The sequence below is a fragment of the Ailuropoda melanoleuca genome, chromosome 2 (genome assembly GCF_002007445.2).
Source record: "Ailuropoda melanoleuca isolate Jingjing chromosome 2, ASM200744v2, whole genome shotgun sequence".
NCBI classification, from domain to species: domain Eukaryota; kingdom Metazoa; phylum Chordata; class Mammalia; order Carnivora; family Ursidae; genus Ailuropoda; species Ailuropoda melanoleuca.
This window is the reverse complement of record NC_048219.1, coordinates 177,574,358-177,587,048: the sequence shown is the minus strand read 5'-3', so window position 1 is coordinate 177,587,048 and position 12,691 is coordinate 177,574,358. Positions and strand designations below refer to the sequence as shown.

At 38.0% G+C, this 12,691-nt stretch overlaps 1 protein-coding gene across 2 annotated transcripts in view; it reads left to right on the top strand.

Annotated features, from left to right (window-relative positions):
- The window catches only part of ABCA12 (ATP binding cassette subfamily A member 12), a 171,502-nt gene extending 160,302 nt beyond the window's left edge, over positions 1 to 11,200 (top strand). For both annotated transcript variants that reach the window (XM_034655128.1, XM_019807562.1), the window contains 5 exons: positions 1,182 to 1,285; positions 2,735 to 2,827; positions 4,301 to 4,406; positions 7,292 to 7,429; positions 9,147 to 11,200. In XM_034655128.1, coding sequence (XP_034511019.1) covers positions 1,182 to 1,285; positions 2,735 to 2,827; positions 4,301 to 4,406; positions 7,292 to 7,429; positions 9,147 to 9,254 — 549 coding nt within the window. In that variant the 3' untranslated portion in view covers positions 9,255 to 11,200. The remainder of the gene's footprint in view (positions 1 to 1,181; positions 1,286 to 2,734; positions 2,828 to 4,300; positions 4,407 to 7,291; positions 7,430 to 9,146) is intronic.
- Positions 11,201 to 12,691: the final 1,491 nt, after the last annotated feature.

Sequence of the window (12,691 nt, the reverse complement as noted above, 5' to 3'; positions counted from 1 at the left end):
AACTGTATGCAATATAAATTCAGCTGTAAATCACCACGTTATTCCAGGGATTAAGTCCTACAGAGGACCAAAGCATTTAAACCACCCATCTACATGATGTGCAGCCTATCTTTCCATAGTACCAGAAGCTTATAATGCACTACATCCCTGCCCATCAATGCTTATGGTGGAATTTTATTGTCTAAGTGTCCCTTAACTTGAACAAAACAATCCTTAAGCACCCCTGTGAGATAATAGAGGTAAAATACTTAAAATGTTTAAAAGTGCTATGCAAATGTTACATATTAGTGAGCAGAACTGAAATACAGGCTATGAGAGAGCACTATCATATTTTCTACCATATGCATTTGCCCTATATGCTATCGTCTTCAAAAACAGGAGCAGTGACAAGCTATCCTTTCTTGTTTCCCCAAATCAACACTCATTCCTTTAATCTCTTACTATAAAGACAAGCCTCAGATAATCCTACGTACATACTCTCCACTGCAAATACATATCTTTAATGATGACCTAATCTCGACCTCTGATTTGTTAATCATCTCTTAGAATCTATTGTTGTTTGTTTAGATTATCCATTTTTACATTTTCAATTTTGTGTCTGAACAATTTTCCAAACCATCATTTATTTTAAAATATAATTTATATTTTCTACATGGCAGTTTCTGCAGATCTTATTTTTACTCCCCCGAGAGGATTCAATTTCAATTAATGACATAGAATTTAAAATACACCTCAAACATATTAACTGAAAAAATCAAATTATGTTCTGTGGGCATCACATGCTGTATTATCACTCAAAGCCACAATTCTGCTATCAGGAGCAAGGTAGCAATCTTGTTGATGTAGCTTCAGATAATATCTGTGACAATGTAGTATTAAATGCAGAAACTCCACTTTGTCAGTTACTGATGCAGATTTTTTTCCAAAGAAATATGAGACAAGTGTAAAGTAACAGGGTGTCAGCTTCACTGAGACACTTTTTAAACAGATTGACAATTTTAAATGATTAATTTTGAGCTTTTTGACAGCAGCAGAAAGAGCCTATTAAGTATAAAACAAGTTAGTCACAGGACTTCGCAAAGTGATTTCTGTTCTAGGCAAGTGAGACGCAGTGATTCATGTAAAGAACCTCATCAAAAATTAATTAATTCGATAAATTTTTCTTGTAACTTTCTATTAAGGATGAGCCGAGCTCTGGGATGGATCCGAAGTCGAAACGGCACCTTTGGAAGATCATCTCAGAGGAAGTGCAGAATAAATGCTCCGTCATCCTCACATCTCACAGGTAAAACTCATGTGGGAACTCGAAAGCCACGGACAGGATTTTAGGAAGAGAGCTGGAAGAGAGAATCCTACATAGTATGTATGATAATGAACCCACAGTTGGATTAAAGTATTATGTGTTCATAGCCGTGGGAGCAAGTCGGGCAGGTTTCATGTGAGAATGCAGGTCCTGTGGTGGGTAGGATAGGACCTAAACAATCTTTTTAAAACAAATCTGTCTTAGGGCACCTGGGTGGCTCAGTCTGTTGAACGTCCCATTCTTGGTTTCGGCTCAGGTCATGATCTCATGGCTCTTGAGATCAAGCCCCCTCCGGAGGCGTCTGCTTGCAGATTCTCTCCCTCTGCTCCTCCTGCCACGTGTGTGTGTGTGTGTGTGTGTGTGTGTGTGTGTGTGTGTGTACGTGCTCGCTCTCTCTTTCTCTCTAAAATAAATGAATAAATCTGTTAAAAGAAATTTAAACACAGAAAGTAAAAACAAACTTCTCTTAAATGAAGAGGGACTTATGACTCTCTTAATTTAATGCTTCTTCCCTATTGCCGTAAAGTTCATCATCCTCAGCCTTGGTATGAGAGGCCTTTTATTGTCTGGCCTCGTCTAAATTTCCAGTCTTTTTTTTCCTGTGACACCCCCACTCCATTCAGTCAACGTGAATGACTAGTGGCTCCACATACACTTACTGCCCTTCCTATCACTGTCCCCTCCCTCTGCCTGTGCCTTTTACCTGAAACAGTCTTTTCACAAAATCCGAGTTCTGATCTCCCAGGCTGCCTCCGTAAAGTAGACCCTTCCAGTCAATTCAGTAAAAAAGCTACTGAAGCATTTTATCTGTGCCTTTCTTGTAGGGTTGGCCTTGTATTAAAGTCATCCCTTCCCTGCAATTATCATCCCGTAGAAAAAGTTCTAGATTTGTTTATAATTAAGAGATGTGTTCCTATCCTAGCTTTGCCAAGCACACTATATGTTCTGAAGCCAATCTTCCAATTTCCATTCACTTTTGTATGAAGTGGAGAGGATCTCTACCAGTTGTCATAGTTCTTGCAATGAGAGATTATATAATTAAGTACAGGTTAACTAGTTATAAATAACAAAACATAAAAGCCAACTGAATATGGAGTATGAAGCATCATGAATAGTTCAGGATTATTTTGGAAGCACTGCTCAGGGAATGTAGGTCTTGAGCCTAAGCTTGAAAGAGGTTGAAAGAAATACTGTGTTTGATGAGAGGGCATTCCAGGTGAGACAGATGGCTGCAAGCTGGAGAATAAAGAGTAATAAGCCCTATGTGAAGACATTTAATTTATATATTAAAATGTATTTGTTGTGTCCTTCAAGAGAAAAGACATTTTAAGGAACTAAAATTGTATTTCTGAGGTGCCATAATGAAACATTTAAACTTATGCTTATGAGTACTTCCTGTGCTCAGGATTCTGATGTGATTCTGTCTTTCAGCATGGAAGAATGTGAGGCTCTCTGTACCAGGTTGGCCATTATGGTGAATGGAAGGTTCCAGTGTATTGGGTCTTTGCAGCATATAAAGAGCAGGTGAGGGGCTTCTGCGTGGCTCAGTCCTTTAAGCGTCTGAATCTTGCTTTCAGCTCAGGTTGTGATCTCAGGGTCATGAGATGGAGCCCCACATCAGGCTCTGCACTCAACGGGGAGTCTGCTCAAGATTCTCTCTCCCTCTGCCCTCCCCACAGAGCTTGCTCACCCTCACGTGTGTTCTCTCTCTCTCTGTCTCTCAAATAAATAAACCTTAAAAAAAAAGGTGAAGAACAATTGCATTGTTGAACATATGGTGTGAGGAAGTCAATCTAACAGTACTATACTTACCTTCAAGGATTATTCAGCAGCTTGTCCTGTAATGAGAAGTAAAACGGAAAGAAAAAGTTGATCTTCGATTCACCTTAAAGTTAAATTATCTTACTAAAAGGTCTTTTAAAAAAATCCACAGGGGCGCCTGGGTGGCACAGCGGTTTAGCATCTGCCTTCGGCTCAGGGCGTGATCCCGGCGTTACAGGATCGAGCCCCACCTCAGGCTCCTCCGCTATGAGCCTGCTTCTTCCTCTCCCACTCCCCCTGCTTGTGTTCCCTCTCTCGCTGGCTGTCTCTATCTCTGTCGAATAAATAAATAAAATCTTAAAAAAAAAATCCACAACACAAATACTCTCAGAAAGTAGTTTTCAAGAATTTACTCGATAACAAGTTAGACCTTGACAAGTACATAAAGGCATAAATTTTTATTTAGTGTGTTCATGTGCCATTTGCACAGGCTTTTAGTAAGCTGTTCAACATTTTTACTGCATTCAAAACCTTTTAATCAAGAATACATTGGGGTAATGTGCACAAATATCATACTATCAAATTAAAATTGAATTAATATTTTATATTTGCAAGAGTGCATATGCACTTATACATATCCATGTTAATCTCCAAACTTCAGGGTGTTACTTTATGCCTTTATCTGTACAACTTGGCTTCTTAGAAAATAGTATTAACCAAGATAAGTAAGAAAAAAGGATGAAAGAGACATTATACATTGTTCTTAAAGAGTCTGTTCTGACTTCTTTACAAACTCTATTCTTGGGCAAACAGCTAGCATATTGATTTAGTATTCATTTTTAAAACCCTGGTGACTTTAATCTTCACTTTGGACACCAAATCTCCAATGACTTGCCTTTTAAGACCTTGTTTGTTTTAAATTAGAAAGTATTTAACCCCAGATATTGACATCAATTTCCAATTCATTGATGTCAACGAAAGCCAGGTTTTTGTTTTCTTTCTAATACAGCTTTTGTCCAAGCAGTGTGACTTTGTATAGCATAGAACTAAATAAAAAATCATGGCAGTGCACTATTTCCAGTCGTAACATACCTTGAACTTTTATGGCAAAATGGCAGTCTTATAAGAAAAGGGTCTATAATGGTCAGCTTGGGTCCTATCTCATTACCTAGAATTCCAGGGGAGTTATTTCAGCAAAATGTAACTCATACCACATTTTGCACTTTTTCTTTCTAGGTTTGGACGAGGATTTACTGTCAAGGTTCACTTAAAGAATACCAAAGTGAGCATGGAGGCCCTCACAAGGTTTATGCAACTGCACTTTCCAAAAACATACTTAAAAGTAAGTAGGAAACTGTCCTGCCTTTTGGTCTTGATTGGTTTTGATAGTCATAATCTAATGTGGATGCTTGCCATTTTCAAGTTAAGCGTAGCTTTATTATTAATCTTAATATATTTATTAGTTCAAGGTACATAAGGGACTCTGAAATAAACTTAGTATGAGCAAATAGAATCTTCAAATTAATTATATCATTTTATAGCTCTTTAAAAGTAATGTAGTCCTGGGGCACCTGGCTGGCTCTGTCTGTAGAACATGCGACTCTTGATCTCCGGGTTGTGAGTTCGACCCCCAGGTTGGGTATAGGGCTTACATTAAAATACACACATACATCCATACATAAAATGTAGTATTTTATATATCTCTATTTCTCCCTCACAAAGACTTTATGACCATACTATTAGTTTTTGAGTTGTGTACATAACTAGTTTACTAATTATATATATTAAGGAACTGAGGGATGACAGATACATGATCAAGGACATTTCTTCTTACCAAAAAAAAAAAAGTGCAGAGTTCCAGAATGTCATAGCTAGAGAAGATTACCTTCTTGCTCCTCTCATTTGGAAGATAAGCCCGCAATGGTTTGAACAGAACTGCTTGGAAATCAAGTTCTTAATTCCCACACTAGTTGAAACATTGTTCACTTAATTTCATCTTGTGTATATATATCCACAGATGGACAAGCACAGATACTTGTATGTATCTCACATAGCACATACTTAAAATAAATGCATGTGACAAAAAAAAAATCTTTATAGCATCTTTGATGTACAGGTAGTTTGTACAAGATGATTATAGCAAATGAACGTCTTTAAAAGAAATCAGGTGCGGAGATGCCTGGGTGGCTCAGTCGGTTAAGCATCTGACTTTGGCTCAGGGCATGATCTCAGGGTCCTGGGATTGAGCCCCACGTGGGGCTCCTGCTCAGCAGGGAGACTGCTTCTCCCTCTGCCACTCCCCCCACTTGTATTTTCTCTTTTCTCTCTTTCAAGTAAATAAGTAAAATCTTTAATAAAATAGAACAAAAATAAAAGAAATCAGGTGAGGAATGGAGGCGAGAAAGTTAAAGGCTTGGGCCAAAATCCAGCTCTGCCTGTGTTATTTCCAGCAAGACATTTAAAGTCTCTGAGCCTTCTTTTTCTCCTTTGTGAAATAGGAGTGATGACATCTACTGCACAAGACTGGTGTGAGAGACAAGTGATAAAATGTCCACAAAGCTACTTCATAAACTATAAGGGACCATATTAATGTGACGCGATTGTAGAGAGCAAAAGAGAGCACATTTTTTAAAACAATTCTTTTATCTTTATAAAATACCTTTGCCTCAACCTCCCAAACCTTGGCTAACTTCTCCAGGAAATAATAGCTTTTACAATCCTTATCAAAGTCCATTTTCTACCATATAAATTAAAATCAAATTTAAAAATTAAAGGACACTTTGCTTTACACAAATCACAATAGTGCTTTTTCTTTTGGTGAATTTGCAGGTTGAAATCTGTGTTTATTCACTGAGTGATGAGATTACATTCACCTTGGTCTGTTTCTTGTGGGACCAGGGCTATACAAAGCAAATGCAGTGATCATAAAAGTCTCATTTCTTTCTAAACAGACCATTCTTTACACGTATGTGGTGGTTTCTAGATCTCTAGAAGAGAAATAGCAAGAGCAACATTTTGGGAATAAAAATAAGCCTGATTGTGGTGACAGATGTGATGCATCCACAGGTGGATAAGGGGGGTTAGGCAGTGAGCAAGGGAGTGAGAACAGGAGGGGTTTCCGGTAGCGGAAGTCTTGAATCCCAGGTGCAATTCACTATCTCGATCTGATGCATAGAGGTTGCAGGAGTAGGTGCTGGAGTAAGAACATATCTTGATCAAATAGCGCTCAGGAAAGATGATTCTAGCTGCTTCGTGCCAGAGTGTATGCATGCAGATTCTCGGCCACAGAAGAGGCTGTGGCAGTTACTCAGATACGGAGTGGTGAGACTGGAATTCGTGTCGATGGTGCAACTAGAGAGGAAAGGTTTAAATGTGAGACTCATTTTAGAGGATATGGTAACTGATTAAATATGTAGAAAAGCAGGATGTTAAAGATGTTTCAAGGAAACAAGAATAGATTACTAAGTAGATGGTGATACTATGGACTAAATAAAGCAATTGGAAAGAATTTTAGAGTGAGTTAAAAAAGAATGTGGCATTTTCTTAAAGATTTCATCCGAGAGAGAAAGCTGACACGAGCGAGCACGAGCGGGTGGTGGGGAGGAGCGGCAGGCAGAGGGAGAAGCAGACTCCCTGCTGAGCAGGGAGTCCAGTGTGGGGCTCGATCCCAGCACCCCGAAATCATGACCTGTGCTGAAGGCAGACGCTTAACCGACTGAGCCACCCAGGCTCCCTGAATGTGGCGTATTTTAATGAGATTTTTTCCTACACAGCGCTTTTGAAATCTAGTCTCTTTAGCCAATATAAATTGAACAGTTAATCCCTAGCCTTTTAGAACAGTTCTCACATTAAAACAAAAAAAATTTTTTTTCTAAATGTGATCTCTGAATAAAGCCTTATGTGAGCTGACCATAATCCGACATCTAAAATACCATTTCACAATATTTTTTCCTAGGCAAGACTATAAGGACTTTATAAGTGCACAGGAATGTAGACTACTTTGGAATTTTCATTAGGTTTTTAATTTGATTTCTCTTTGACACTTGTAAAACTTTTCATCTCATCATTGCAGGTTGTTAGCTACAAAACATAGCCATCCTTTACAGTGTCTCATCATTGTCAATGGAATGAATTTCAGTATTTTCCTTAGCTCTTGGTGAAGTCATGTCTAGTCAACTCAATATTATCTGACATAGCAGAGTAAATTTTTCCCTTTTGTCCCCACAGGATCAGCACCTCAGCATGTTGGAGTATCATGTGCCAGTCACGGCAGGAGGAGTAGCAAACATTTTTGATCTGCTAGAAACCAACAAGACTGCTTTAAATATCACAAATTTCTTAGTGAGTCAGACCACCCTGGAAGAGGTAAGCTGGATACCATGATCCATGTACATAATGCCACATATTAATTTTTACACATTCTGGTTATTTCTTTTTAATAACGTTTAATTTGTTTGTAATTGAAACAGTTTCTAAGCTTGCACCTGAAAAACTTAATTTATTTTTAACTGCATTTTGGGATGTTCAAAAAAAGTGTGAAAAGCATTAACTATTTTTTTAATGGAGAAAAGAAGATTTTTCCTTTCTATAAGACATTTATAGGGGCGCCTGGGTGGCACAGTCGTTAAGCGTCTGCCTTCGGCTCAGGGCGTGATCCCAGAGTTCTGGGATCGAGCCCCACATTGGGCTCCTCTGCTGGAAGCCTGCTTCTTCCTCTCCCACTCCCCCTACCTGTGTTCCCTCTCTCGCTGGCTGTCTCTATCTCTGTCAAATAGATAAATAAAATCTTTTTAAAATAAGACATTTATATCCATTAGGTTATATGAATATGTAAAGAAACAAAATGTTATTTTCACCTGTTAAACAAATAGATATTAACACTTTCCTCGCTTTCTCCTTGTTAAGTTTCTTCCCCCCTCCCCCCTCTTGGTAGGTTTCTTAAAAAACATTATTGATTGGCTTCCTGGGTTAGCATAGGTTGGGGGTTTCTAGAGAGAATTCAGTGCCAGACCTGTAGATGTGCTAGATTCAGGCAACCAAAGTGGTAAATGCAGAATTTTTTTGTTTCACTCACATCATATGACTTAATTATGTTATATTCAATAACTAGAGGCTTTACGGGTCATCCTTCATCATCTTCACAATGTGTTGATCTTGTACAGCTCAACCAGCCTGATGTACAGAACATTTAATAGCATCTATCATCAAGACGGGTCTAAACGTTAGGCCTCAGGGGCCTCTAAGTACTGTATTTTATGGACAATTTTTTATGGGGGCTTTAGGCAATTACGGCTTTACTGACCCAGAAAATTTAGCCTTTGACTTACAATCAACTACAGGACCATGTCTGACACAAAGTAGACTCTCAGTTTCTAGAGGAATCTGTGACTAATAGACTTAATGATTTTAAACCAAGTAATAAAATTCTGTCTGTTAAATAGTTGGCTTACTGAACATAATGTGGGCTCTCTGTACAAATTTTATTTTAGTACATTAACTCTTGAAACTAGTGAAATTTCTCTCAACATCATCATATAAACATTTGATAATGGCTTGGCTTGGGTTCCTGGATTATACTTGATAGAGATATTAATGTGAATCTTATAAATACAGATATATGGTTTTAGGGATTTAATTATAGTTTTAGATTTATATTACGATTATAGTAGTAGGTATAGGTTTTATTTTCAAATCCCAGTTAAACTTTTTAAAGATTTTATTTATTTAATTTTGAGAGAGCGGGGAAGAGCAGAGGGAGAGGGACAAGCAGACTCTGCACTGAGCACAGAGTCTGACATGGGGCTCAATCCCACGACCCCAAGATGACAACCTGAGCTGAAATCAAGAGTGTGACACTTAACCAACTGAGCCACTCAGGCAGTGCCCCCGCCCAGTTAAATTTGAATATGTAAAAGGAACACTAGTGAGAGTGTGTATTTTTTTGTGGACATAAGTCTATAATATCTAGTTTTCTTTTTTTTTCTCTTTCACTGTGTGTGTATATGTGTATGTGTATGAACTAACCTTATTTCTTCCATTGGCTTACCAAGTACTAATGAGTTTATTTGTCTTGAACAATCAGGTTTTCATCAACTTTGCCAAAGATCAAAAGTCCTATGAAACTGCTGATACCAGTAGCCAAGGTTCCACCGTAAGTGTTGACTCACAGGATGATCGGATGGAATCATAGTACCACCAGAAAAGTCAAGCTCAGCAAACAGCCAGTGGCTTCCTTTTAAGGAAGAGCCACAGAAGATATCGCTTCCACAAACTATCTTAATGTTAAAGTATTACACTATATGGAAGGTACAGTTGTGTAAGACTAGCAAGTAACTAACCGTAAGCGGAAAGTGTTTTCCCTAAGTCAATGAATGTTGTTGCTACTGAAATGAATTTTGGTAAACTCAGTACTCTGACTGTGCGAATGTATACGTTGGTGGTTACAATGCAAAGGTGAAACCACTTGAAGATAAATGTCTTAATTTATTACTTTTAATAAAAAGACAACTTAAAAGTCATGGTTATTAGTAGCTGAAAAGCAAGAGTGGAGAAGAAAAGTAAGATAGTTTGGGGTAGATAGAATTGGGAGAACAAACAAAATAATTTTTTTCAAAAAAAACAACAGAATGAGCATCATCACTGGTACAGATTAACAGTGGCAGGAAACAGTGAGCACAATGTCTGCAATGTACGTGGTGTGTCATTTTCGGTGCCTGGAAATATGTGGGGTTTGCTGAACTCCAAAAAAGTGCCTTTGCACAAGAATGCCATAGTAGGGCAGTTTACCCTGGTGGTAAACAGAACTTAGATTTACTCCTGCCAGGCCTTAATAGTAGTAAGGCACTGAGCAGAGCAAGAAGCTACTTGTTCTTCATGTGAAACAGGTGTGTCAGCCGAACAGAAACAAATACTAAAAACTGATAGAAAATACATGTGCTGCTGGCAGGCGACATTTTTTTAAGATCTTACAGAAACCCTCATATTGTGGGTCTCTCTGCAGGAAACATTCCTGTGGAGAGAAAATGAATACGGAGATAAATTTCAGCTAATCACCCGGCTGACCCAGGACCATGCATATGGCTATAGGATAGACTTCATAATAATGCCAAATTATATGGCCCTCGGGGAAGGTGTTTTATGTAACGTGTGTGTGCGTGTGTGTGTGTGTGTGTGTGTGTGTATGTGTGTGTACACATTTGCCAACTTTGGCATGATTGTATCGGTTTCAAAAACCAATAAATTCGAAGTTTAGAAAAAATAATTCATGAAGTCATTTTATTTGTTAGGGAAGATTCAGGAACCTGAAAATTGGAGTCATGTGACCTACAAGGTCCCACATGATCAGGTCCCTCCTGATCAGATCCCTGCTCACCTCTCCATCTTCATCCCTTTCTTTCTCTTCTTCCTCTTTAGGGTACAGCCATGCTGGCCTCTCTTCAGTTTTTCCAGGGCACCAAACCCTTTCCCATCTCCAGACCCACTACTTGAAATGTTCTTCCCTCCTCTTTGTCACTAGACTATGCTAACAGTCTTCAGAAGTGTTACTTTTTCTCACAGAAGCTTTACTTTTCTACTTCCTCAGTTTACGTCCAGTCCCTCTGTTTTAATACTAAACTTTATTGTACCTCCTACTTTTCTGTCAGAACATGCATCCTAATTTGTAATATATCCAGGCTAAAAATACACATCTTAACAGATGGCAACAGAATTTCGCTTAGAATAGAAAAGCCTACATTGAGTATAATATGTAGATATCGCTTTCGGGGTGGAAGTTGTAACTCAGAGAGTATGGATGTCTTCAGGAGCCCAAATGAAAAAAAAGGTGGTCAGGCTCCATGAAAGAATAAAAGGATTTGTTTATTGTTCATTGTGTTTTATTGTGGTGAGACTGAGTGGTTGGTTGGTTGCCTGCTTGTTTCTGAGCAATGGTAGGAAGGGAGGCAAAGGGCAAGGAGAGAAATGGAGGAAGGAAAAAGCAGGGAAAGCTGAGTATTAAAGAGAGATGAAAGTCCAGTGAGAAGGTGGAGTGTTCGAGTGGACTTTCAAAACCATGAATATCCAAATACATGTTCATATTCATTCACTGTGGAACCGTGCTATGAACTGTCCTTATGACTTCTAAATCTTCATTAAAGTCAGCCACACTTACAAATGAGTGTCGAGTAAAAATTGAGGAAGGGATGGGTGGTTGTCTTCTTTGAAGCAGATGAAGAACAAAATCCAATAATACATTAAAAAAATCATTCACCACCATCAAATGGGATTTATTCCTGGGATGCAAGGGTGGTTTAATATTCAAAAATCAATCAACATGATATATCAATAAGCAAAAGGATAAAACACATATAATTCATTTCAATAGACTCAGAAAAAGCATTTGACAAAGTACAACATCCCTTCATGATAAAAAGCTCTCAACAAGGTAGGTTTAGAAGTAATATACCTCAACATAGTAAAAGCCATATATGAAAAACTCACAGTGAACATCAAACTCAATGGGGAAAAACTGAGAGCTTTCCCCTGAAGGTCAAGAACAAGTCAAGGATGTCCACTCTACCATTTTTATTCAACATAGTACTGGAAGTCCTAGCCTCAACCATCAGACAACAAAAGGCACAAAAGAAATAAAAGGCACCCAGATTGGTAAGGAAGAAGTAAAGCTCTCACTATTTGCAGACAACATGATACTATATATGTAGGAAACCTGAAAGACTCCACCAAAAAAACTACTAGAACTGATAAATGAATTCAGTAAAGTCATAGAATACAAAAATTAATGTGCAGAAATCTGTTGTTTTTCTATACACTAATAATGAAGCAGCAGAAAGAGAAATTAAGAAAACAATCCCATTTACAATTGCACCAAAAATAATAGATACCTAGGAATAAAAGAGATGAAAGACATATATAATACACTGATGAAAGAAAATGAAGACAACACAAACAAATGGAAAGACATTCCATGCTCATGGATTGGAAGAACAAATATTGTTAAAATGTCTGTACCACCTAGAGCAGTTTACACATTCAATGGAATCCCTATCAAAATTCTTCACAGAGCTGGAACAAACAATCCTAAAATTTATATGGAACCACAAAAGACTGAATAGTCAAAGCACTTTTGAAAAAGAAAAGCGAAACTGGAGGGATCATAATTTCAGACTTCAAGTTTTGTGGTAATCAAAACAGTCACGAAAACAGACACAAAAATGTGGTCTTCTCACAAAAATAGACATAGATCAATAGAACGGAATCAAAAACCCAGAAATAAGCCCACAATTACATGGTCAACCTTTGACAGGGCAGGAAAGAATATTCAGTGGAAAAAAGATAATCTCTTCAGCAAATGGCGTTGGAAAAACTGGTCAGCTACATGCAAAAGAATGGAACTGGACCATTTTTCTTACACCATACACACAAATAAACTCAAAATGGATTAAAGACTCATATGTGAGATCTGAAACCATAAAAGTCCTAAAAGAGAGCAGAGGCAGTAATGTCTCCAACATTGGCCATAGCAACAGTTCTCTAAATATGTCTCCTGAGGCAAGGGAAATAAAAGCAAAAATAGACTATTGGGACTGTATCAAAATAAAAAGCTTCTACACAGCAAAGGAAACAATAAAA